Here is a 27931-nt window from a genome sequence, read left to right as displayed (position 1 = left end):
GCCACAAGAGTAAGCGAACAAAAACAAGAACAAGACATGGCCGCCTCTTCAGCTGGCACCGGCAGCACGTCGGGATCGGCCCCTACGAGCGTGTCAGCCCTGTCGCTGTCTGAACGGTGCCTACGCAACGCTGAGAGCGAGGGCGAGTACGAGTCATCCGAGTCCACAGGTCAGTACAGCTTCAGCTTGCCTTCAACTCTGTATGCTGCTGGAGAGATGACACCCTTGCACACTTGACATGTGAAACTATTGCTATAAAAGCACGTCACGCGAGTGATGTTGGCGATACCGTCGTGATATCTAAACACTGGACGCAAAGCGTTGAGCGTAGATGACGATGTTGTTCCTTTCAAATGTTGCCTATCAAAGAATCTGAAAGTTGGCCATGAATCACGTAATCTAACACGAAAGTATTTAGAGAAAGAATGGAAGGTTTTTATGGCGAAAACCTTACATATGCTTCATCCGTGCTGAAATGCACAGAGTTGAAACAATGCGAATAATATTTAAAGCATTTAGTAAATGTGTGCAACCAGCGCGTTCAGCCGTCCTCAGCAAAAGAGTGTAGTGTGGCTCTATGTACGACCTGACACAACAAACACTAAACACTTTGGTACTTGACCGTGTCAGGATGCCGTATCTAGTGCAGCCTTCTTTTACCTAAATTTAGATCGAACTATGGCCGCTCGCTTCTTGGTATTCATCTTTGGAATCACATACCTCCTCACGTCAAGTCACTGTCTTGGTAACTGTTTTTCTTTAAATAGAACATGAAAAACACATTGGTAAATGAGCATTTTGTTTTTCTGTAAAAACATTTCTCATCATCACTGCACTGCTTTGTATTCCTACCTATCAGTATTTAATGTGCTTTGTAATGGTGCTATGGAAAATATATATCTTTAATGCGAATTTATTTCTTAGTAGGTCTATGTCAGGCGTCCGTTAGGGTCCTTCCCCACCCTCTCCCATAGCAACAGCTGCGGGCACACGCGCTTGCTCTCGCCCCTAGCAAAGGAAGCATGTGGTGCGAGAGAGTGTAGCAGAGGGTGGGTGCAGTGCTTCGCCGCTCCTTCTCACGCCGATCTCTCTCTTCCCTGTGCTCCACTTTCTGGTTCGCTCGCGCCTCACTCTCGACTGTTCACTCGCTGAGCGCCTCTCAAGAACATACGGAAACGTGTTCTCGTGACGCCGCTGTGAAACGCCAATGCCGAGTCGAGAACGCGGTTTGTTCTGTTCGCTTCATAGTATTTTTACTGTGAACACCAGCTCCTAGAGCTCGAAACACATACCGCGTTTCTCGAGACAGGAAAACGCCACGTGCGGCGAACGGTGCTATTCACCTTCTCATAAACGCCTCCCTGGGCGCCGCCATAGCCCTCCTTGGGCTGTGCAAATTGGCGCGTCCCCTCGAAAATGCCATGGAAACGCTGTGCCCTTAGCTTTTGTACTTCCGCGCACAGCCCATCATGGCGGTGTTTCTTTTTCTTCCTGAGAAAAGTTGTATTGGTTGCATGGTATAAGAAAAAAAGGAAACACCATTCTTCTAACGCTAGGTTCTCACGTGCAAAGCACCGTTATGGACGCAACGAGATGTATTTGTGTTTCCTCACGGTTTCTTTCGGGGAGGTGAAGGCATTTTTTAAAATGCGAAGCATTTTTTAGCGAACTTCAGTGACTTTGAGCGTATCTATCTAGCCGTTTACGAATTTTAGCTCTTCTGGCCATTTAGATAATGATATCGATACCAAACTTGGTATGACATGACATGAATGTATGAAGAACAGATTTGACTAGTCATAACATGAAAATCAAGTCGCGGATGTCATAAATATTATGATTTACATTTCATGGCCCTGCAGCCCTTGCGGTGGCTTCGTTCACATGTCATGTTGCAAAACTGCTTTCGTATCACATGATTGCATGGCAAACACAAGCGACAGATCCTAACATAAAAATTTTGACATGCGTGTCATGTAACAACATGACTACTTGCCACGCTCATCATGCGCTCGCGGCTGTTTCGCTAGCGTCACATATACTGGATTCGGTATTATGTGACCTCAATGGATGACGAAGGTATGTGGCTGGTGCAAACATAATAATCATGCGATGCATGTCATGTGAGAACATGACTACATGCCACAGTCAAGACGCCATTACATTTCGACGTGACGCGGTGCACGTGCTCGCTGGCGTTGCCACGCCAGGCGCCGGTCCTGCCATATACTCGCAGGCACGCGCCACACTGCGTTGCTTGCTTTGACGCATGCACGTTTCAGCGCGTCCGGCGTCCCTCCGTCATGAAAAGAAAGAGACGCAGTGTTGTCTGGGCAACGCATTGGTGCGAAATTCAGAATGTCGCATTTCGTGCCAGCAGCCGTCGGGCCGCGCCAACGGACGCTGGTCGCGCCAGCCACGCCTTGCGTCAGACTAGAGAGTGCTCGCGTTTCGCCAACGTAGCGTCGCTGTGCCCAGCGTGCGCGCGTGTCAACGCTACATTATAGTATAATGGGCCCCTAATGATGCGCTCACTGATGTTTTGCTAGCTGCACATATACCAAATTTGGTTCTACATGACGTCAATGGATGAAGAAAGTATATGACTGGTGTAAACATGATAATCCTGACAAGCGTGTTATGCAAGAACATGGCAACATACCATGCTCATAGCGTGCTCGCGGCCGTTTCACTTGCTCCAAATATAGTAAATTTGGTATAATGTGACGTGAATAGATGATTAAGGTAAATGACACAGCCAAACATGATAATCATTCATGACACGTAGGTCATGTACGGCATCATTTACCTCAACTTCTTAAAAAAGTGCCAATTTTAAAATGACATATCAACCTTTCTCATTCGTTATTCGCATATCAATGATTCATACTGTACGTGGGATCTGACAATTTTTTTTATTGTGATAGCAATTATATGAGCACTCCAGGCGGGAGCTTGCCGCTGGCGTTGGCGTCGTTGTCATTCACGGTAAATGTATACGTAAATGTATATATATATATATATATATATATATATATATATATATATATATATATATATATATATATATATATATATATATATATATATATATATATATATATATATATATATATATATATATATTGTAGGCATATATTATGCGCTTCATCCTCATCTGAACAGCAGTCAATCATCATCATATGTTTTGGCTGACAATCATCATCTGCTTGGCACGAGCGCTTCTTGTCGGGTCCGTTGCGCTTGTTCGTTCCCGAGTTCACGGCCAATAAACCTCGCTACAACCGAGTCGTCATACGTGGTGGAGGTGGATTGACGTTCCCAGTACCTCTACTTACAACGCCTACTCGCTGGAGCTCCGTTCAGGCCGCCGCTTGGACCCTCAGTCCGCCAACATGTCTCAGAGTGAGTGGGTGGATGCCCTTTCGGCTCCCGTCTCTGCGCCGCAAGCCGTCACTGCGCCGCAAGCCCCTCCTATTTACATCGTAAACCACCAGCGTGACCCTCCGATCTTCGCTGGTCTCCGCGGCGAAGATGTGGAGGACTGGCTCGATAACTACGAGCGGGTAAGCGCAACTAATCACTGGGACGACTCTAACAAGCTCCGCCGAGTATCGCTTTATCTCACGGGCGTTGCCAAGACATGGTTCTTGAACCATGAGATCGACCTCACCGACTGGCCTGCCTTCAAGCAGCAGCTTCGCCAAGTATTCGGCAAGCCAGCCGTTCGATCCGCTCTAGCGAGGAGGGCCCTGGATACTCGCCAACAACTTCCCGGCGAGTCATACACATCTTATATCGAGGATGTCCTTGCGCTTTGCCGGCGCGTCAATTCTTCGATGTCCGAGTCGGACAAACTGCGCCACATCCTGAAGGGCATCGGAAGCATTGCCTACAATGCCCTTGTTGCCCAGAATCCTTCTACTGTCACGGACGTCGTCTCTACGTGTCAGCGTCTCGACGAACTTGATTCTGTTCGCCTTCAGTCGGGCAATAGTGAACACCGTACCGCAGACCGGGACCTGCGTGACATGATACGGGAGATCATACGAGAAGAACTTCAATCAATGGGCATCTCACAACCTTCTCCATCTGTCACACAGCCTTCAAGCATGGCCCTCCGTGACATCGTAAGGGAGGAACTAACATCATTCACCGGTCCAGCCTACGTCCAGCCACCTCCGTCTAGCTCTCCAACGTACGCGCAAGTCGGCCGCGCCTCCTCGCAACGTAAACTCTACTTCACCGCTGCCATCATTCACGCCGGTTGCTGCTGCACCACCGGTCCACTTCCGGCCAATCCCACCCGACCCTCCGTCAGTCCACTTGAGTGCGCTATCTCCCGGTGTGCCGAACGCCCTCTACTACCCGCCTTGGCGCCCGTCTCGCCCAACATGCTTTTACTGTGGATATCGTGGCCATATATCGCGCTTCTGCCGCAAGCGCCAGCAGGACGAGCGTCGCGGGTACGACATGCGCGAACGGGACTTTTCCAGAGGGGATTCTTACGCTCGGCGTTATTCATCTGGACAGCAGCGGTCTCCATCTCCGCCCGCGTCGACTGAGACGCGGAACACTTACCGTTCAAGCCGGCGCCGATCACCTTCGCCCTTCCGTCGCTCCTCCTCTCCTCTGCGGCCAGCCTCGTTTACTACTGATAACCGGTCGGAAAACTAAATGATGCAGTTTTCGGAGGAGAAACTGCATGTAACAGTAGGACTCATATTCCTCCAGCACGCCCGTTCAACATGGTTTCTGTTATGGTGGAAGGCGTTCTCGTGGACGCTTTGGTGGACACCGGTGCTACAGTTTCTGTGATTAGGTATGATTTGTGCAAACGCCTGAAGAAAGTAATGACACCTTATAATGGACCCAATCTAGTCGAAGCCCAGGGGAACGCTATCCGCCCTTTTGCTCTTTGTACTGCTCGTGTGTTTATTGATGACATTTTGCATTACATCGAGTTCACTGTGCTTACCCGGTGCTCTCACCAGCTAATTCTAGGGTGGGACTTCCTATCTTCTTCTTCAGCCGCTATATGTTGTGGTGAACGGATTCTGCACCTAACTAATACGGACTCCATGTTCGACGAAGGCGTCTACAAGCCTCTACGCCTGTTCGCTCGCGAAGATCTCGAACTACCGCCACACCAAGAACGAATTGTGACCCTGATCTCTAAGGACATCGACCACGGTGACGTCTTGGTGTCCCCTTCGTCGACTTGCGTCGCAAAAGGCATAGCCCTTGCATCAGGTGTCGTACGCTTTCACCATGGCTCCGCGCTCGTCATTGCTACGAATGAAACGCCAGAGAAAGTTCTCCTGCCAGAGGGCACTGCAGTAGCCTGTGTTGTGGATGCTGAGCCTGTCAGCGTCACGCCACTTAACCCTGCTTCTACCAACGACCGTTCTTTGAGTAAGCCTGCCTCATCCTCTCCCTTCACAGCTCTTATCAGTGATGACTTAACAGCTATGCAGGCGCAGCAGTTGCTTGCGTTATTAACGAAACACGCCGATTCTTTCGACACCTGCTCCTCAACGTTGGGCCGAACTACCACTGCAGCGCATCGCATTCAGACGGAGGGAACATCTATTGTACATCGCCGCCCGTACCGCGTGTCTCTCGCTGAGCGAAAAATCATCGAGGAAAACGTCGCTGACATGCTACAACGAGAAATAATTCGTCCATCAACTAGCCCTTGGTCATCCCCTGTTGTTTTGGTACGCAAAAAAGATGGCTCCGTGCGCTTTTGCGTTGATTACCGGGCACTTAACAACATCACACGCAAGGACGTATACCCCATGCCACGCATCGACGACGCCCTTGATTCACTGCAAGGCGCCGAATACTTTTCAAGCCTTGATTTGCGTTCGGGATATTGGCAAATTCCCATGCACGATGACGACAAAGAAAAAACGGCATTTGCAACCCCGGATGGCCTATACGAATTTAACGTGATGTCTTTCGGGCTCTGCAATGCGCCCGCGACGTTTAAACGCATGATCGACACCGTCCTGCGTGGTCTGAAATGGAAGACGTGTCTCTGCTACCTTGATGACATTATCATCTTTTCATCAACGTTTTCTCAGCACCTGAGCCGCTTGGATGACGTCCTAACATGCCTCGCCGGTGCGGGTCTGCAGCTTAACACTAAGAAGTGCCGTTTCGCCACCAAATCCATCAAGGTTCTCGGTCATGTCGTCAGCAAGGACGGTATTCGCCCTGACCCCGAAAAGATCGCTGCCGTCCTTCAATTTCCATGCCCCACAAGACTTAAGGATTTGCGAAGTTTTCTTGGCCTCGCATCATATTTTCGTCGATTCATACAAAATTTCGCTTCAATAGCTGCGCCACTTCACAAACTACTTGCATCTAATGCACCCTTTGTGTGGTCCGAGGAATGTCAGTCGGCGTTTCACCTATTGAAGAAAGCTTTGACGTCAGAGCCTGTACTCTGCCATTTTGATGACACCGCCCCAACACTCCTGCATACCGACGCCAGCGGCTGCGGTATAGGTGCTGTTCTCCTCCAACGCGATAACTCTGGACGGGAAAGGGTCATCGCATATGCTAGCCGAGTGCTAACTTCTACCGAAAAAAACTATACCATCACTGAGCAGGAGTGCCTCGCTGTGGTTTGGTCTATACAAAAGTTCCGTCCTTATCTGTACGGCCGTCAATTCACCATCGTAACGGACCACCACGCCTTATGCTGGCTTTCTACAATGAAGAACTTGTCCGGACGCTTGGGTCGTTGGATTTTTCGCCTACAGGAGTATCAGTTTGAGATTATTTATAAATCGGGCAAAAAACATCAAGACGCCGACGCTCTTTCTCGTTGCCCACTACCTACAGCGTCGTTCGACACTCCAGCTGCCACCTCCAACGACACCAGTGCGGACGTGACTCCCACTTCTGTTGCCTTGCTCGCCTCGCTGTACCAACCGCCAATCGACGATGAACAACCCTTCAGTTCTCACCAGCAGGCTGACCCTTATTGTCGGCGCATTATAGACCACCTTTCAGGGGCTACGCGTCCACCCAATGCACGCCTTCGTCGACAACTCGAGCACTTCAAGTTTCAGGACGGTGTGCTGTATCGTCACATATATCATCCTGACGGCACACGCTGGGTACCTGTTCTGCCACGTGCTCTTCAACATCATGTACTTAACGCCTTTCATGACGATTTGACTGCTGGCCACCTAGGCTTTCAAAAAACCTACGACCGCATTCGAAGCCGCTTTTATTGGCCTGGGATTTCTACCAGCGTGGCAAAGTACGTGGGTTCCTGCTCTCCATGCCAACTTCGCAAACTTCCGACATCTCCCCCAGCTGGTCAGTTACAGCCAATGACGTGCCCTACAACACCTTTCGAGGTCATCGGTGTCGATCTTTATGGACCCCTTCCTGTTACTGGTGCTGGAAATAGATGGATAGTCACCGCCGTAGACCATATGACACGCTACGCCGAGACAACTTCAGTAGCTACTGGTTCAGCATCGGAAGTTGCTGACTTCGTCCTTCAGGCCATAATACTACGTCATGGTGCACCTCGTGTACTTCTGAGTGACCGTGGAAAGGTGTTCTTGTCACAGCTTTTAGGTGAAGTTCTTCGCGTTTCTGGTACCACACACAAGATGGCGTCTAGTTACCATCCTCAAACAAATGGTCTGACCGAGAGATTTCATCGAACCCTTGCCGACATGATCGCCGTATACATTCAACCGGATCACAGAAACTGGGATAAACTTCTACCGTTCCTCACTTTCGCCTACAACACCGCTGTTCAGCGCACAACAGGCTACTCACCGTTTTATCTCGTTTACGGACGTTCACCTACTTTCTTTATCGATGTTTCCTTCTTCACCAGCAATGGCCCTACATCACCATCTTCTTGCGAAGAATATATTTCTCGCCTTGCCCAGTGCCGCCAGCGCGCTCGTATGAACACGGAAGCTACGCAACAAGCAAGGAAGGCTGTCTACGACACCTCTCATCGTGTGGTATCATTCCGACCGGGTGACGAGGTGCTGCTATTGACACCTATTCGCACACCTGGTCTCTGCGACAAGTTCCAGCCTCGATTCATCGGCCCATATGTTGTTTTAGAGCAGACTTCACCTGTCAACTATCGTGTGACGCCTCTTGTCGTGCCAACTGACCGCCGTTACCGCAGCACCGAAATCGTACACGTTTCCCGCATGAAGCTTTTCACACGACGTTCCTCGTCACCTTGACTACCCACCCGCAGCGGCCAGGCTGGCCGCTTCCACGGGGGGGGGGGGGGAATCAGTGTAGGCATCTATTATGCGCTTCATCCTCATCTGAACAGCAGTCAATCATCATCATATGTTTTGGCTGACAATCATCATCTGCTTGGCACGAGCGCTTCTTGTCGGGTCCGTTGCGCTTGTTCGTTCCCGAGTTCACGGCCAATAAACCTCGCTACAACCGAGTCGTCATAATATATATATAAGAAAACGCAAGAAAATTATTTCATAAATGAAGTCCGGTACGTGGAATCGAACATCAAACCTCCGAATTGTGAGTGTGGCGCGCGCTCTTAATCCCATGCATACTTCGCCACGCAGGGAGGGGGCAGGGTGCACGCTAACGCGTTCGCTTGCTTATCTTGTGGTGGGGACAATCGTACGCCTTGGGCTTTCACGGGAACAATCGGGCACACAAAGGTCACTGCAATCATTTAACAGTCTCAATTTGCGGACAGAGCCTGCTTTCCAGACACAGTAAAGTAACAACTGCCGCGGTTATTCACGTTCATCTGTACCTGTGAGTAGGTTTCGTACGTCATTTTTGCGTTTAAATACGCGGGGCCCGTTTCAATCTGCTTGCCATTCAGCGCGTGACCTTCCAACTTGTTGCTATCACGTTCATTGCTTCCCCTTTGCGGCAAAGCTGTGACTTTTTTAGTATACATTGTTCTGCATTGATCAAATTCTTATTTCTTCGCATAATTAGCTTTTGCTGCCGTTTACTTTTATGCACGCCACTAACAATGAGAAGTCTCCTTGACAGTTTTTTACTGAGAGACCTCCTGATTTTGTATGCACAATTTAGTGTGTAAGAATAATCTGAATAAGAGACGACGAACCATAGAAGCCTCAAATTTAACTAGAGCTCGTGGAGCATTTGAAGTTAATCAATAGGCGCAAGTTAACCGACATCAGTAGTACAATATGGAGAAAATTGACCAAGCTGTAAAAGGTGACAGAAGCCTAAACCTGTGAAGGGAAACGTGCGCAGGCAAAAATTGTATGTATGCATTGTTAGACAAGGAAGGCAGTGTCATAGCCAATATGAGTAGGAAAGTTGAGGTGTCGCAGGAGATCTACAGAGAGCAGTACAGAAGCCGAAACAACCAGAATGATATGGTAAGAAGCAGTAATAGCCCAGAGGAATTCGGCATCCTACCAGTTACGACAGAGGAAGTAAGGAAAGCCCTAGAAGGAATGCAAAACGGCAAAGCCACTGGTGAGAATAATGTAACAATGGACCTGTTGAAAGGTGGCGGAGAAATTGTGTTAGAAAAACTGTCCACCTTATATACGAAGTGTGTCTTGATTGCAACGGTACCAGGATTTTGGAAAAAAAATGCCAACATCATTTATTCATAAGAAAAGAGACGTCAAGAACTGACAAAACACAGGCCGATCAGCTTGCTGTCCGCTCTCTAAAACTATTTACAAAGATAACTAATCAAAATAGGGCAACATTACAGTTAAATCAACCAAAGGACCTAGCAGAATTTTGTACAGGCTACTGTATCACAATATACCATATTCATACTATAAATCAGGTAATAGAGAAATGCGTGGAATACAACCAACCTCCGTACATAGCCTTCATAAATTATACGAGAAAGCGTTTGACTCAGTGAAGGCATCAACAGTAATACAGGCACCTCAGAATCAGCGCATCGAAGAACCTTACATAAGCATACTGGAAGAAATCTACAGTGGACCGACAGCCACCATATTTCTCCATACAGAAAACAACGGAATCTCAATAAAGAAGGGCGCAATGCAGAGAGACACGATCTCTTTAATGCTTTCCACCGCGTGTTTACAGAAGGTTTTCAAGGCCCTAGATTGCGAAGATTTAGAGATAAAAGTGAATGGAAAGTACCTGAGTAAACTGTGATTCGCTGATGACAGTGCCTTGATGAGTAACTTAGGGGGCGTACTACAGCGTATGACAATTGAACTAGACACGGAAAGCAGAAGAGTAGGTCTGAAAATTTATAAGCACAAAACCAAAGTAAAGTGCAATAGTCTCGGCAGAGTGGTATAACTAGAAGAATAAGGATGTGGTGGATCACATTCGGCGAGAATTGTCAAATCATGAATGGTAATCTGCCACTAACTCTCGAGAGAAAGGAATATAAGGTCTGCATCTTGACAGTACTTACTTATGGAGCACAAACCGGGAGGCCTACAAAGAGGGTTCAACTTAAATTGAGGACGACGCAGAGAACGATGAAAACGCAAATGATAGGTGTTACCTTAAGAGACAAGAAGAGAGCAGAGTTGGTCAGGAAACTGACCGGGATCAAGGATATCACAGTCGAAATCAACAAGAAATGGACATGGGCAGGGTATGTAGCACGTAGGCGGTATAAGCGCTGGTCATTGAGGGTAATTAACTAGATTCTCAGAAAAGGTAAACGCATGAAGGAGAGACGTAAAGTTAGGCGGGTAGATGAGATGAAAATGTTCGCAGGTAATCACGTTGCAGCAGAAAGCACAATACCGGGTGGATTGTCGGATCATAGGTGACGCTTTTGGGCGTTGTAAGGCTGATGATGATGATGATGATGTTGATGATGATGATGATGATGATGATTTCGTATATACTATGTAACTCGTTCTTTGTATATGTAATAATAACGAACAATCTTGAACTACTGCTCCGCTTCTCGCCTAAATGAAGCAGCAACATAGAATCGGACACATAATCGTCGTCGTCATCATCATCATCATGACTACGCCCACAGCAGAGCAAAGACCTCTTTCATGACTCGCCAGTAAGCTCATTCATGAGCATTCTTTGGCCATGCTATCTCTGAGAACGTCCAAAGGAACCCAGAAATGTCTTGTTAGCTTTTATCAGCGTATAGGCTACTGGACCATCAAATCATACGTACCGTAAATTAAGCAAAGCAGTTTGTATTAAGGCTGCTATTGGCATATCCTCACTCTCAGCTCTGTCTTTCCTCGTTATCTGGTCGACCACGCAGCTATCGCTGGCGACGGAAGCTCATTGGACGAATCGAGCAGCGCTAGCGCCTCTTTGGCCTTCGATATGAAATTCGGCAGCGCGTCCTTACGCAGCGTAAACAAAATGGCTCGCGCTGTGGTTGAGATGTGCTGCGTAGAGGCCTACAAACTGTTATAATTTTCCTGCACACCGACAATCTGCAGACGTCTATTTATATTGCTGAATAAAACTTGCTGCTGGGCGACTTGGTTCTCACTTGGAAGTCCATAACATGCAAGTCTATCAATAAGCTGACAAACTGACGAATACCAAAGTATCTAAGAACAACCTCAAATAAGAGTAAACTCAGGTAATGGTTGGGTCTTAGACATGAAGTTATTCCCGAATGCGCGTAGAAGGTGGCGTAGATAGGACAAGAGCCCGACGCTCGCTGCACCGACCAGGCGAAGCGACTGCACTCGCAGTTGTCCTACGTGTCTTATACCATATCGCAGCTTTGTTGGATTGGGCAATGAAACCATGGCACCGATAAAACGAAGAATGCAGAAAGATAGCAGAACATCTTCTTACTGTGGTTGCTGTGTTATTGGTGCTATGACTGCATTGAACGTAACGAACTAACTAACCTAAAAGTGTGTTCTTTTGTTTTGTTGGATTGCTTCTGCACATGCCAGAACAAACCATCCACTGATGGCATCAGGCCATTTAACGCATGTCTCGAGGGAGGTTAGGCTTTCGTTTGTTGTCTCCTTAGCATTGCCTTAATGCGCTGCTAGAAATCAAATATCACACTGTAAACAGACTTTCCTTCCTCTTCATAAGGTTTTAACACGACGATCCAAATTTCGTCTTGGTCCTCACTGCGCTCTAACTAATATAACACTGTCATTTGTCATCTGGTGGTTGAATTGATGGCCATGCGCCAAGAATACGCCCCGGTTTTTTAGCAGAACCGTTTTTACGTTGTGAAGAGGGCGATTTATCGAGAGGGAGGCACGGAACGTTGTATAATAATAATTGTTGCTGTTTACCATTTCAGAATCACGATATGATTTTGAGGGACGCCGTAGTGGAGTGCTTCAAAAATTTGTACAATCTTTCGTTGTTCAACATGTGCCTAAATCTAAGCTCATCGAGTACTTTCACCTTCATAGGAAATGCGGCCCCATGATCCTATGACGTGCGGGTGAGCAGTGGAGTACCTCCATGAGACCGCCGTGGCGGGTCGGGCACGAAACAAGCCTGATGTTAGGGTTTCCCCACTTCTGCAAAAACAAAATAAAAAGATAAAAAATAAAAAAATAAAAAGAGACCGCTTTATACTCAAGGCAACTTTTCTTGGCAACACTGTGGAAGCTACAGAACCGATGGGCATGCCTGCTACCTCACGAAAAATGATGCTGATGTTTATTAATAATATTTTTCATTGGGCTTGCTAAAATAAATGCTGCTATATTCAATATGAAAATCAAACATTTGTGGGTAGATGCAGGTAAAAAACAGTTATTGTTCACTTTACAAGAATCCCTCTATTAAATGCGAAGCATTTTTTAGCGAACTTCGGCGACATTGAACGTATCTATCTATCTATCTATCTATCTATCTATCTATCTATCTATCTATCTATCTATCTATCTATCTATCTATCTATCTATCTATCTATCTATCTATCTATCTATCTATCTATCTATCTATCTATCTATCTATCTATCTATCTATCTATCTATCTATCTATCTATCTATCTATCTATCTATCTATCTATCTATCTATCTATCTATCTATCTATCTATCTATCTATCTATCTATCTATCTATCTATCTATCTATCTATCTATCTATCTATCTATCTATCTATCTATCTATCTATCTATCTATCTATCTATCTATCTATCTATCTATCTATCTATCTATCTATCTATCTATCTGTCTGTCTGTCTGTCTGTCTGTCTGTCTGTCTGTCTGTCTATCTATCTATCTATCTATCTATCTATCTATCTATCTATCTATCTATCTATCTATCTATCTATCTATCTATCTATCTATCTATCTATCTATCTATCTATATATCTATCTATCTATCTATCTGCCTACGACTTTTAGCTCTCCAGGCCGTTTCGACAATGATATTGGTACCAAACATGGTTTGCCATAGCATGACTGTATGAACAACATATTTCGCTAGTCATTGCATGAAAATTATGACGAGTGTGTCATGAATGTCGTGATTTACATATCAAAGTCCTGCAGCTCTTGCGGTGGTTTCATTCACATGGCATGTTGCAAAACTGGTATGGTATGGCATGATTGCATGGCGAACACACGTGATAGACCCTAACAGGAAAATCATGATATGCGTGTCATGTAACAACTTGACTACATGCCACGCTCATGATGTGCTGGCGGCCGTTTCGCTAGCTTCACCGATACCAAATTTGGTATTACGGGACGTGAATGAGTGACGAAGGTAAGGTACTGGGGCTAACACGATAAACATAAAACGCGTGTCATGTAACAACATGACTACAAGCTATGCTCATGATGCGCCCACGGCCATTCAGCTATCTTCACATGTACTAAACTCAGTATTACGATACGCGCACGGATGGCATAAGTAAATGACACATCCAAACATGATATTCACGACATTCGTGCGATGTAACAACATGGCTACATGCCACACTGATGATGCGCTCGCGGCCGTCTCGCCAGCTTCACATATGCCAAATTTGGTATTACGTGACGCCAATGGATGACGAAGATATGTGACTGGTGCAAACATGATAATCATGAGATGCGTATCATGGGAGAACATGACTAGATGCCACAGTCAAGGCGCCAATACATTTCGACGTAACGTGGTGCGCGTGCTCGCCGGTGTTCATATGGTCGCGTCACGCCAGCGTTGCCAGTCCAGGCATCGGTCCTGCCATATACTGGCAGCGCGTGCCGCGCTACGTTGCTTTGGCGCATGTACGTTTCAGCGCGTCCGGCGTCCCTCCGTCACGAAAAGAGGGATACGCAGTGCTGTCTGGGTAATGGATCGGCGGGAAATGCAGCATGTCGCATTTTGCGCCTGTTGCTGTCGGGCCGTGCCGACGAACGGTGGTCAAGCTTGGCGCCAGACTATAGAGTGCTCGCGTTTTGCTAACGTAGCGTCGCTGTGCCCAGCATGCGCGCGCGTCAACGCTACGTTAGAGTATAGTGGGCTCTTCATGATGCGCTCGCGGCTATTTTGGGAGCTCCACATATACCAAATTTGGTGTTACCTGACGTCAGTGGATGACGAAATATATGACTGGTGCAAACATGATAATCCTGACACGCGTGTTAGGTAAGAACATGACAACATACCACGCTCATAGCAAGCTCGCGGCCGTTTCGCTAGCTCCACATGAATTTGGTATAACGTGACGCGAATAGATGATGGAGGTTAACGACACATGTAAACATGATAATCATTACGCGGACGTCATGTACGGCATCATTTACCTCCACCTCGTAACGTTGTTCTGATTTTAAAGTGACATCAACATTTCTCATTCGTGCTTCGTATATCTTCGATTTCCACTGTACGTGGGATCTTCCAATCTTTTTCTTTCCATTTCTTAGGCAGTACACCGCCTCCCCAGCACGCCTGTTTTCCAAGCTAAAGAGGTTAAGTTGTCCAAGAAAAATATACTCTCGCTGTTTAATTCTAACAAGCTGTTTTATTCTCACAGAAAAGTATATTCGTAATATATAAGTAAAACGTGGACTGAACAATGTAAATCATTTTCCCATTCATATCTTTCGTGTACATAACTTTTAATACGTGTCAACGAGGCGAGCGAGCAAATGCAAAATAAGCCGCAAGCTTTTTTTTTTTTGGTGAGCAACACGAGTACGTAGAAGTGCCGCCTTCACAGCCTTCGTTTCAATGTCGTCATAAGATGTCGCCCAGTATAGTGTCATGGTCGCTATTGCAACTGGAGGCGAGAGCGCGTGCCTTTTTTTGGTAAGTGTAGCAGGCGAGTTTGTTACCACTGGCGGCCCACAGTAGTGGCTGAGCTTGTAATGCCTCACTCAGTGGCGTGGGCTACCCGCGGACGGCGGAAACGTTTCGATGGAGCCAATATGTATAAAAAATCACAATATATCCACGGAAGGAATGAGGATGAGTGGGGTGAAGGGTCCGTCAGCCCGTCCGTGCTTCCGTCCATCCGTTCGTTCTTGCTTACTTCCGTCCGCGCGACCATCCATACTTCCATTCATGCGTCCGTCCGTCTGTCCGTGCGTCCATCCGTCCGTACGTCTGCGCGTCCGTCCATCTGCCCGTCCGTCTTCTGGTCTGTCTGTCCATTCGCCCATGCGTCCGACTAGTGAACGCTCCAAGTACCGCCATCTCGCATCTCGCCTCCCCTTTGGATATACCCGCTTCGCGCAATGAAACCAATTAGGGTGGCGACTTGGTTTGGTAGCATAATAAGATGTGGTAACGAAGACAAAGGACACGGACAAAAGAAGGCACATTCAAGACAACATAGCGCTAACTTTCAACAACAGTTTATTAATGCAGATCCCCCTAGTGTATGTACTCAACCACGCCATGCGTAACACGTGCATAGCTCTCACAACCATGAAATATAACCAAAGCGCATGCATCAGCATAATAATAAACTGTTGTTGAAAGTTAGCGCTGCCTATAGTCTTGAATGTGCCTTCTTTTGTCTGCGTCCTTTGTGTGCGCTACCATATATTATCATGCCGCTCCGCGCGTCCATCCATTCATCCATCCGTCTGCTAGTATATCTGTCCTTCCGTCCATGCGTCCATCCGTGCGTCCATCTAGTGAACACTCCAAGTAGTGCCATCTCCCATCTCGCATCCCGGTGGCTACGTATGACAACGATGGAGGATGGACAGACCCACGCTTTAAGGAGCTTCTCCCCTAAAATAAAAAAACCATGTTTTAGGGGCGAAACTCCTTAAGACATGGTTCTGTCTCTTGTATGTATGAAGTAGTACGTTGTCACAGGTGGCACATACCCGATCTAGAGCGCGTATGTGCCACGAGGGATGCGAGGTGGGAAATGGTGGTACTTGGTGTGTTCACTAGGAGGACGCATGGACAGACGGACAGACACACTAGCAGACAGATGGACGGATGGACAGACACGCGGACGTACGGACAGATGGATGGACGTATTCACGGACGGACGCATGAAAAAACGGACGGATGCATAGATGGTCGTATGGACGGATGGAAGCACGAACGGGTTGACGGACGACGCGTAGTTAATGATGCTTGTAGTTGATAAATTTAAAACTAGATTGTGGTACTTGTTGATGAAAGTTGCGAGATGTTATAATATGAATGATGTCACATATGGGGCCTGTCATTAGTTGAAGGCAATAGTTCGGCGATGTGCGCTAGGGGGAGCGTTGTAATAAAATTAGTTCGCTATTGGCGCGCACTCGGAGTCGCCGGATGGTGGTGGCGGTAGTGGTTAGAAGAGGAAGAAGGCACTTAATTTCTGCAGCGTGGTAGGGAGCACGAAATAAATACGGTAGATTCACAGTTTACCGATGGTTCCCTCCGGGGCTTCGCCCACTCGTCATCTTTCACCCCGTAGATATTCTGGGTTTTTAAAGATTTATATTGATGTTAAAACACCAGGTGGTTTAACTTGACGTTGAAACCGCGTATGGCCCCTGTCAACCTCATTCTGATTTTGGCAAGTAAAACATCATTAATAATGACTTCGAGCACATGGCCTTGTATGAATCGAGGAGACCAGAAGCCATTAGGGTCATACTTAGCCGCCCTCTCTAAATAGAATGTCATTTACTTTTGTAGTCTACTGTATTCCGTGCCTCTGCAGCTTTAGATAACATCAAGTTCAAATGGCGAATGGCAGGTTGAAAATCCTGGCAAATAAAAGCGCGTTACAAACTTCCCGAAGTTTGTAGCACACTTGAATTTGCCTGCAGGATTAATACAGGGTTGCATTGGTGCGTATTGCGCTTACAGTAGCACGCTTTAGGTGTCACGTTGAATATGTGAACCACATCAACATGATGGAACAGAATTGACTTGAAGTCAATAATGTTTTCTAACTAGTACACTTTGCGTCATGTGGTTGCGCAGCACGCCGGCATGGTGATATCGGGCACTACTGGTGTGCTGCCACTTCAGCGTGCCATCTAGTTTTTGTATCATGTGACGCGTAATCGATGTCGAATCAAATCGTAGCAAAAAGCAGAATAAAACGAAAGCAAGAATTGACGGGGTTCCTTATGCAATCGCCAAAGGTGACTGAAAGGCGAAATTCATCGTTTTGCTTTTATATCAGTCGATGTATTGATACTCTGTTTCTACATAAATTTATGAGACTTTGATACAGAATTAATTATAAACTTATAATCTGAAAGTAAATCTGCAATAAACCAAAATAACTAGACTAGCGAAATGCATCTTTCGGGTACGAATATTCGAAGCGATACCAGAATGCAGCAATATATTGACATCCTCTGTCGTTTAGAATTACAATGAAAATAGCACGAAAGTATGCTGGTATGTATTTGTGCACGCTTAGGTATATCTACAAAACAGAATGTTTACTGAATTTTCCTACTGTGTACTACGTCACCTAAGTCGCAGTTCATCAGTAGCTGACCCTGGATCTAGCGGAGCAGGAGAGCGTTGGAGATGCCTGACACGTGTTCAGAACATGCAGCACTGACACTGAATTATCTTCGCGGCCGTATAAAACGCGTGGGAATAGACACACGTGCGCATATCTGCACTGCCACACGGGCCGCGTGCCCGTAATGTCGGCCGCGCCTTTTGCGTTAGGTTCTATGTCGGCCAGGCCCGGAGCAACCACGGCAGGCATTCTTTCACGGTGGGCTGCGGCACAGCGCCAGCTTAGCTCTGACATCGTCCCGTTCGTTTTTTTTTTGTTTTCTTGACCACAAGAGCGTGAGCTCATTCATTTGTCACATATGCGGCAACCAAGAAGTGGGCTCGACGCATGCATTTGGCGCCTCTTTTTTGCTCCGAGCGAGTTGCCTGTTGGCTCACGAACGGAGCACAATTGCCTACGCCTATAGGAACGCATTCTTCAGCGCGCAGCCGTAGAATTAGCACGTAATTGCGAGCGTGGTAATAGTTTTTCGCCCGCGGAGTGCGACCTGTTGCGTGACGGATCATGATTAAGCTGTCCGTGTTGTGGCCTCGAAGCACGGAGGATGTGCCTTTGTGCCTTGGACTCTCGACCGGGGTGACGGTGGGATGCGACGCTCGGGGGTTCCAGTGAAGAGGTTTGTGGGACGAGAAATGGATGCTCCGCGATACAGTGTGCGGCTGTATGTGGTGCCCACATGTGAACTCAATTCAGGTTTTTTTTCCTAGGAGAAATCGTGCGGCAAAAGTGTTTTGACGCAAGCAATCTCGGCGAGAGCCGCGCCTATGTCCGCATACACAGCTCGTCCTCGTGCCTGATGAGCTGCTTCTATGTTTCTCGGAGTCGGTCGCACGCTGTTAGCGTTAAAACAGCGTGTGCAGCTGTCAGTTGTACTATTAAAGAAGACGTTTTAGGCTTCTTTTCATCTCCTTTCGAGGCCGACTCAGTACGCTGCACCAACGAATGCGCATGGTCACAGTAGGTATACGCAAGTTATAATGCGACGTGATGTTTGCGTGCGCCAAAGTCGTGTTGCACACGCGCTGTGATGCGAGGAATTCTGTTAACCGAGTTAATTTAGGCAGCAACTTTCATAGTAACAAAGGAGCTTACAAAGGCAGCAGCGGATGGATGGTTCTTCTGTAATTTTTGCATTTGGATTGTCTTTCGAGGCATACGTACGTGACGCGAACCACGCACATGAGAGATAGTAATGACATTACCTCATAACGGTTTCTTAATTAAAGCTGCTCCCCGCATCAGAATCCGAGTTGAAGGCAGTTTTATTTTTATTGTTTACATTTAATACAACGAGGGACAACTGTTGGGAATTGTTGGGAATTCACCAAGAACGAAAGTAAGGCTTCACAGACACAGAAAACAAAACAGAAGCGCCGAGTGTCAGCTTAAAAGGCGCTCGGTGGCATAGAAGGCAGCAAAGAAAGATACTTGTCTGCGCATACGCGCGTATGGTAGCCCCGGCTCTCAATCACACACACACGCACTTCTATTAGAGAAAGGGGGGGGGGGGTAAGTATACAGACGTTTTATTCTCTTTTAATAGAAGTTATGGCTCGAGGATGCGCTTACATTGCGCTTGATAAGTCAGGCCTGAACCAAACACATAAACGCATTTATTTGTTCTTGCGACCATTTAACACTGCTCATCAGTTGAAGTTTGGTGGGCATTCAATTTTTTTAACAATCTAAAGAAAGATCAAATGAGCCTCCGCTTGAGAATTTCCTATGCTTTATTGGACTGAGATTAACACAAAAGCTCTGCGTCGAAATGGCTGCAGCAGAAGGGAAACTTATATACTACACGAATAAGGTGGTCTGCCATTTTGGCGATAGTTTTGCAAGACAAATATACCTAAGTGGTTTGTCTGTTACGGGCCCCGCCGCGGTGGTCTAGTGGCTAAGGTACTCGGCTGCTGACCCGCAGGTCGCGGGTTCGATTCCCGGCTGCGGCGGCTGCATTCCCGATGGAGGCGGAAATGTTGTAGGCCCGTGTACTCAGATTTGGGTGCACGTTAAGAACCCCAGGTGGTCAAAATTTCCGGAGCCCTCCACTACGGCGTCTCTCATAATCAAATGGTGGTTTTGGGACGTTAAACCCCACAAATCAATCAATCAATCATTTGTCTGTTACGGGCTAATTGTTACTCACGTTATTCGCAACCGCGAAAGAAACGCTGAAGTCACACCAACAAACCGCTTCTTTCTGACGATGCGATAAGGAATGGATTCATATAGAAACTGGCTTAGCTGGCTGGCTTAGCTTAGGCAGCTATGTTCGGACTTGACGAAGTATTGTTTCTTTAAGCATTCAGCGACAGTGTGCGTAGCGAAGCGGGTGTAACCTGTTTTTTATAGACATTTGACTGCGCATTAACGCCAAGCCTCTTTTTGCACACACACGATTTGGTGTGAGAAAACTTAAGGCTATATATACGGCTACATGCCTATATGAATACATGGCTTAAGGCTACATATAATAAAACAGAACACAGCGTTCTTTTTCATTAAAAACTAAGAGTTTTTTTTATGCCAAAGAAGTTGCGCAACGCTCTCCTGAAGGTGACCGCAAGTCTTCCTCCGCTTACTGTAAATCGCTCACTCACAAAGTTAACCATAAAGTGAAATTCATGTCTACTAGATGAAAAAAGTACCACAATCATGCAGTTAACATCGACGTTTTGTTTTGTCAACACTATTAAGCCACAAGTTCCTAGGAATCCGAGCAACCAAAGTAATGCGAATTTCTTATTTCTGCACATAGACGTACGTATAGGTATAGTTCTGCGCTCAGTGTATACGGTTGGTGTGCCACCCTTTACCCTCATTACAAATTACCAGTCTATATGTAACCAGTGCATCGCAAACATTAGTTCAAACTTGATGTAAGCGTGTTTGGATATGAAGCATTGCATGATATAATGAAGTGTACTCCACATACATATCCACTGTAGCCGGGGATTGGATCAGCAACTGTTCATTCACTGACCCACTGCCGATTTCGATGCAATATGCGCGCTAACATCCCTCAAGGCAATGCGCACCGACTGTGACGATGCTCGGGTGGTGTGCTTCGCAGCCGACGACTGGGTGCGCGCCACCGACGGCCACGTTCCGAAGAACGCGCTGGTGGCGGGCCATAACCTGCACGGCGAGAGCTTCTACGTGGGGCGTGTGATGCTTCGGGGCAACCTGCTGCCGGGCAAAGTACTTCCCTCGTCCAAGGTTTGCTTCGTGTCTCTCGAACAGATGGAGTTCTCCTCCAACGTATACGAGGTGCTTGTCAAGGCACCCTCTGTCAACTACCAGTGGGTGAGTAGTGTCAAACCACCAACGAATGATTCGAGCAGCACAACAGAAAAAAAAAACCGAGGGACAAAGAGAGGCCGTCCAGAGGGCTCATATCGTGGATGAGTCACCATCTCTCGGTGCCGACAGGAAAGCAGCTCTGACGACTACGAAGCCCTCTTGACCGCTTGTAATCTTGTCCTTCAAGACTCTACTAAAGTTATTTTTTGCATATATGGTAAGGGAGGACCAACAATTATCATTAATTGTTGGTCCTAATTAGCATTAATGCTCAATGAATGTTGAACTATCTCTGCGAGGACACGTTTCAAGCTCGTTTTATGCCGATTTCAAACAAAGAGATATCAGCCACGTTTTATTGTTTCGCTCTGGAAATGTCGCATTACACGGCCTAATTAAAGGCTTCTCATTGGAAGGAGGCTTTTCCAACTAGAAGGGCTGTAAAAAAAAAAGAGAATTGTGGCTCTTTTATAATCACTTGTTTTTCCTTAATTTAAGGCAGTCTTTGTGTTCTCATAGGCCACGCGAAGGGAATAGCAGTTGTTGTGCGCAGCGAGACTCTGCTGTTGCAAGCGCTAAGCACGCGCATATCACGAGTTTTCTGAGTGATCGCTGCACTGTGGCTCGAAGATAAATTTTATCTGTTGATACACATGAATACGTGTCCAGTTTACGCTCACTGCGGGCATCCGCCGAGATATGTATACATGTAAAATAACCAGGAAGATTTGAGCGCAACACAGCGTTAGTAAGACTGATGTTTTGGTAAGGTCAAGTTACGTGTTCAATATCGTGGAAACGGTGCGATGAAAAGAGACGAGAAGACTGTTCGGGTGTTTGTGTTTCCTTCGTGCCGTTTACATGAGAGTGAAAAAGTGATGAATATGTCAAGCCAAACAAATTGAAAGTACAGAGAAAAGGCGTAGTTATCAACAAGTCATTAGGCACCCACGCACCATCGGTGTCCAATGGAACGCGAACAACGCAGCGTGTGGATCAAGCACCATGGAAGATATAGTGCATGCCGTTCAGTTATCTTTACTGGAAAACACGCTCATCCTGTTCGAGAACACTGTGATTCTAATCCGATATTTTGGCTTTTCTTTTCGTTGTGATATGGTTATAGTGGTAGCCGACATGTGCATTCTGCACGCCTTTAATTGCTTCTGTTTTATTACCTTCACCACTTTATTTTATGTTAACAAAACTAGAAAAGACGGCAAAATATCTAGTTGCAGGGGGATCGCGCACTGCTACCAAACCGTTTGTCTGTGATTGTCAACGGTGATTATTGGACTGCGCTCACTGTAGCTTCGCTTGTGATTGATGCAGATGCTCCGCTGGTAGCGTTTCATTTGATGTCGATAGTACGTCCACGAAAAACATTGCAACAGTGATTGAAAACGAGAAAAATTAAGACTATACTACTAGCTCAGAAGCTACAAGTACTAAAAAGGCGCCTATAGTTGCGGTTGACCTGAATGATCACGTATATCGGCTGGGTGTTTCAAGAAATGTGTCCAATATTCTTAAAGAAATCAGACGAAGGTGGTATTTGCTCGCAGTCTTCACATGTGTTTTTTCAGTTGCGGCAGGTATCTTAAGAGCGCTGACTACATCATTTAGAACATCAAGTAAGAAAGTTAAATTAGTAACTTTTTAATTAGTGGAATCAGGCAGTTAGGTCAAACGGCATGAATGAAAGTCCTTCACGCGAGGAACCCATCGCCGCTTTGAAATTTCGGAAAAGTGATTATTAAGTAATAACTATAAATTATTGAAATTATCCTTAATTCTGAGGCGAAACCGAAGCCGAAAAGAGCGCAACTGAAATAGGGAACCGTTGTTATATCAACCATCAACCGACTTCTTTGCGTGCGTGTGTAGGCTGTGCTCGCAATGACAGCATGCAAGACGTACGTACGTTAACGAATGAGAAAAACCCTGCACCCCTGTAACCACTAGTTGTTTTGAACAGTGACGTCATTGTAGTCATCTGCTTTTTGCGCTCATCGGCTCTTTAATTTCGGTTTCGCCGCAGAATTTAGCAGAACTTCAGTAATTTGTACTTGTTACTAGAGGCCGCTTTTCCAAAACCTCAAAGCGGTAATGGGTTTTTCGCACCAAGGACTTCGGTTCTCACATTTTACTTGACTGCCTAACTCGAATAATTAAAAAAGCTAATTATTTTAACTTTCCTAATAAGTGTTCCAAATGATGCCTGCGGCTACAGAAAAAGCGACTGTGAAGACAGCGAGGGAATAGCGTCCATTGCTGATTTTTAAACAGTATTGGACGCATTTCTTGAAACACCCCGTATATCTTCAATGCATGTGCAAAGAGAACTTTACATGGAGATATGTCTCTGTTGCAAATGGCGCCATTAGAAACCACTTTATATGCAACTCCACAAAGCGTGCAAAAAAAACTTTAAGGGCTTTTTCTACACGCTTTTACTTCAAACATGATTCAGAATATCTTACCCATAGATCGCACTATCTCAATACTTAGTCAAAAGTAAATTAGCCAGAGTAATGAAATTAAAATATAATGTAGTGATTTTTAAAGGGCCAATCTAAAAATAAAACATTGGATTAGGTCGGCATCACTAATGACAACGCCGCTGCCGAAATGTAACTCACAAAAGGCGTCACTTGAGAAGTTCAATTGTTTCGCCCCAAACGCGAAGGAATAAATGCTACAGCAAGAAGTTGCAATGTCATGCGAAGAAGAGCAAGCTGCACGAAACTTGTAGCGCACACATCAAGCCGAAAACACGCCTAGGACGAGCGCGTACAAACAACTACCACAGCTCGACACTTATTGCACGCTGCTCAAACAGAAAGAAAGGCGCACGAGGTGAACGCACATGAATACAAAGGATGAGCGCGAACAACTGTCACAATTCGCATTTCTTCGTGTGTGAGGAGAGCGCTCCTTCCGCAAACGTGGCCGCGGCAGCAAGCGAAGTGACGTTCGATCATGCCCTCTTTAAATGCTGTAACTTCAAAGCAAACTTTTGGTAGAAGCTCAAGAGGTACGAAACGCTCAAATCCCGAGATAGCGCGCGTACGAGTGAGTCACCAGGCTGAAGAGAACATCAAAACGCACTTTGACCGCGCCATGTGTAGGTGCGCTGGGCTGGGCGGCACGTGCACCCGTCGTGCCATTTCGCAACTGATGACGAGAACGCGCTGAAGTTCCTGACTTCCGATGACCGCCAGTGGTACATGATGTATATAAATGGCTTACGGTTACCAAGTTTGAGGAGGTTTGCTCGGTGGGCTTAGTAGTCAGCATCCTGCAAAGAGCACGAGGTCGCTGGTCCGACGCCCCGCTGCGCAACCTTTCCGTCTTGTCTTTTTATTTGCATTCTGTTGAATTTTACAACGTCATGTCCGTGACGCAAATACATCAGCGGAGCCGCGGTAGACCCCGGCATAAAGCACTTTCCTGTTTAAATCATCAGATTCAGCAAACGACGCGAAATTCCTAAAAGAGGTAAAAAAATCTTTAGATGTGTTTAAAAAAGTGTGTGACGACTTCGAGTACTCCATGCTCTACTGTGGGTGAGCAGTGAGTCATCCTGACCTACGGATAAATCCCTAGGTTCGGCATCATTGGCTGTCATACGCGATGAACTCGGCGCCGTTGGGCGTGTTGAAAAGCAGCCCACGAAGGTGCGCTGGTCATATGTGCCATTGTATGCACCGTTTTACAATAATTTATGCACTTTCGGGACTTGTCGGTCATCAGCTGTTTCTGATGTGGCAACCGAGTCTACTATAGAGGACGATTGTCATTTTACGTCGCCACATTTCACTGTTTTTTTCATGGATATGAACGCATGACCTCACGTACTGGCGCAGGCACCGAACTTGAGCCATGATGCTAAGAGCGTAGGCGCGCCCTCACACCGCGTTCGCAACCCAATCAGGGCCGTTTCGCTAACGCCGACCACAGAAGGAGAGACCGAGAGAAACCAGGAGAGAAACGAACACGCACAGCCACCAACAAACGAACAGCACTGATTTGAGCTTCTCTTTTCCACGAGGTTTGTACTAACTTCTGGAGAAATATGATGCTTGTTTTCTTGTCAGGAACATTGACTCTGCAATTGTGCGCGTGCTACACTCCTCCACAATTACGATGACTTCTCTTTGAAGTTGTTGCCACCTTTTCCTAAAACAGAGGCTGGTTCACAATACGCTTGGCACGCGGAGTACATGCAATACTGATTCGAGTCGTTCCGCCGCTCGAATGAGCTTAGTTCAGGCACCAGCTAGCTGAGGGAAATACCGGCACTTTTCTCGTGCGTGAACTATGCCGATAGATGCCAACCCGAAGCTCGAACGAGGCAAAAAATTGATCAAGAGGTCCTTCTTTTTTTTGCAGTTTTTCCAGACTGTTTAGGAAGGCTGGAGAAACTTTGAAGCTTAGGAAGGCCCAAATAAAGAAAATGAAAGTGCGCGAAGTAAGAAGTTTTTGCAGATGGGATCCGAGCCTACAGCCTTTCCATTACAAGCGTTGTGCACTACGATTGGGCAACGGCGGCGTATGTGACATCTCCGCATTTTGTTGGTTATATATGTACGCGTCAGCCAGCGCTCCTCGCAGTCCAAAGTAGTACATTTATCTGCGTGCTCAAGTGACGATGCTTTTGAAATACTGTCTTCCCCCATGCGGAGGGCCGCAGATGAGGCAGATGTAATCAACCAAGCTAGTTCACAGTTTCGCTTGTGGGGCCATCGCAGATACGCATGGGCGGCTGCGTGGTGCCGCGCAACGCGATTCCGGCGGGGCGCAGCGCGACGGGCGAGCTCATCTACATCGGCCGACACGAGCACAAGGGCGAGCTGACGCCCGGCAAGGTGATAGCGTCGCAGCGGTGCATCTACATCCCGTACCTGGGCAAAGAGATCCGCTACCGCGACTTCGAGATCCTCATCCAGGGCGAGTACCCTTACTTCGAACGGACCAAGGGCAAGACCAAGGACAAGGATCAGCAAATTCACGACGGACCCAGCTCGAGCAGCAGCAGGGAACTGTCGCGGGGCACACCGCCTACCTGAGCGTTCGATATGAGGATACAAACGCGTCATGCTTCGCGCCATTGACGCCACGAGCCGTTAACCCGAGCGCGTTTATATTGCTATAAATTGTAAGGGAGAATATGAAAAGACGCATTGGGTGACAATAATGTTTTTAAGTACAGATGTTGGCGTTTCTCTGCATACAGAGCCGCTTTTTGACATTTCGGAGCTCGGAGCTAATCGAGCCTCTCAGGGCCATAACGATAATGATGATAGTGATGATGAAGATAATGGTATTGTTAAATACACAGAATATCTCGAAACACGATTGTTACGCGCGCTTATCAGTGACAAAAAATACATAATTTCTGTATGGTCGGGAAGGTGATGTGCGTGCTCTAACCAGCTATACGAGATCGTTATATGATGCTTGTTTTCATGTTGTTACTGTCTCTCCACCACATCGACACGCTGCAGAGGCCCGGGCCGTTTGTTTTCAACTGCAACGTAAAAAGCCAGCTTGTTGGGTAACTTTATTTTCTTGCATGGCGTAAGTTGGGTGGGTACTAATTCTATTTCAGCATTTAGAGTGCATTAAACAAGCGCTATCTATCAACGCTTCTTTGCAGATTATATCACACACCTACATTGGTGGATGGAATAAGCATGCTCAAATAAATTTAGGAAAACAAACTTTATGGAAGATGACCAGTCGTGCGAGTTTGCAGAAGCGTACGAAGCTGTTGTCAACAGCGTGTTTTAAAATGCTGGTTTACTGATTGATGTCTTTGCTGTTTATTTCGCGTTTATTAAAACTTTGAAAAATAATATGGCTTCTATTGCGCTGACACATGACGTCGATCGTTTTCATTTACTTTATTCATTGCTCTTGTAGGGTTTCAGTAGTGGAAAATAAAATATGGCTATTGATTACTACCCCTATTGAAAGAGACCCATGTTTGAGCTTTCCAAGATATGTGTGATGATAGGGATTCCCATGGGACCATATCTTCGTGTTTGATTATGCATAATTCTGGATAAAGCGTTCAAACTGGGGCACACAGGGAATGACGAAATACAAAGCAGTCGACACGAGAAATGCAACTTCGTTGCATTCCTATTAGCCACAAAGCAATGTAAAGCTGCCCAGACCTTAGTAGTGGTAAATTCTGATAGCTGTCAGACATGTTGGTAAGCCGCCAGAATGAAGGAATTCAGTGTCACTTAACATAACTTCACTATAGCCTACGCACAAGCAAGCATACCTGCATTTGTGGGGTGTGGTTATAAGTGTATGCGTTTGTGGATGTGTGTGTGTGTGTGAATGGTGGAGGGCTTTATTGCGTGTAATTACTCCATAACAAAGAGTTATATAACTTCTTCGATAAACATATGTAGACTTATCTAACAACGGTTTCCTCGTCTCAGCAGATTTATTGATAATCCATGCATAATTTGTTACTTTATTCAATACAGTTTAATCAGGGATCCCGAAACCAAGACAAATATTCTATTCCCTAATTAGAAAGAACCGACGCAACAGTATCGTAACCTTCTCGCCCTCATGTTGGCCGTTGTTATGCCAGCGAGTCCTCGTCAAACGTCCGTGCCTCGGAAAAAGGCAATCTGGGTCAAGGCCAGCCCGCAGTCCGCCCGACGCGAACA

The 27931-nt window shown here is 46.4% G+C and overlaps 1 protein-coding gene across 1 annotated transcript; it reads left to right on the top strand.

The window, feature by feature from the left end:
* The first annotated feature begins 36 nt into the window (after nt 1-36).
* On the top strand, nt 37-26515 carry LOC119177921 (natterin-4). The gene is made up of 3 exons (XM_037429105.2): nt 37-169; nt 21004-21236; nt 25988-26515. The coding sequence occupies exons 1-3, from the start codon at nt 37-39 to the stop codon at nt 26303-26305; spliced, it is 684 nt and encodes a 227-aa protein (XP_037285002.1). The 3' UTR covers nt 26306-26515.
* The last annotated feature ends 1416 nt before the right edge of the window (nt 26516-27931 follow it).

This window comes from Rhipicephalus microplus, chromosome 1, assembly GCF_043290135.1.
Source record: "Rhipicephalus microplus isolate Deutch F79 chromosome 1, USDA_Rmic, whole genome shotgun sequence".
Taxonomy (NCBI): domain Eukaryota; kingdom Metazoa; phylum Arthropoda; class Arachnida; order Ixodida; family Ixodidae; genus Rhipicephalus; species Rhipicephalus microplus.
Note: the sequence above shows the minus strand (reverse complement) of the source record. Positions and strands in the feature narration are given on the sequence as shown.

Coding starts and splice junctions, on each gene's coding strand:
- LOC119177921 (XM_037429105.2), top strand. CDS start 37: ATGGCCGCCTCTTCAGCTGGCACCGGCAGCACGTCGGGATCGGCCCCT. Junction 170..21,003: donor CGAGTCATCCGAGTCCACAG/GTCAGTACAGCT, acceptor TGTGCTTCGCAG/CCGACGACTGGGTGCGCGCC. Junction 21,237..25,987: donor CCTCTGTCAACTACCAGTGG/GTGAGTAGTGTC, acceptor GGGCCATCGCAG/ATACGCATGGGCGGCTGCGT.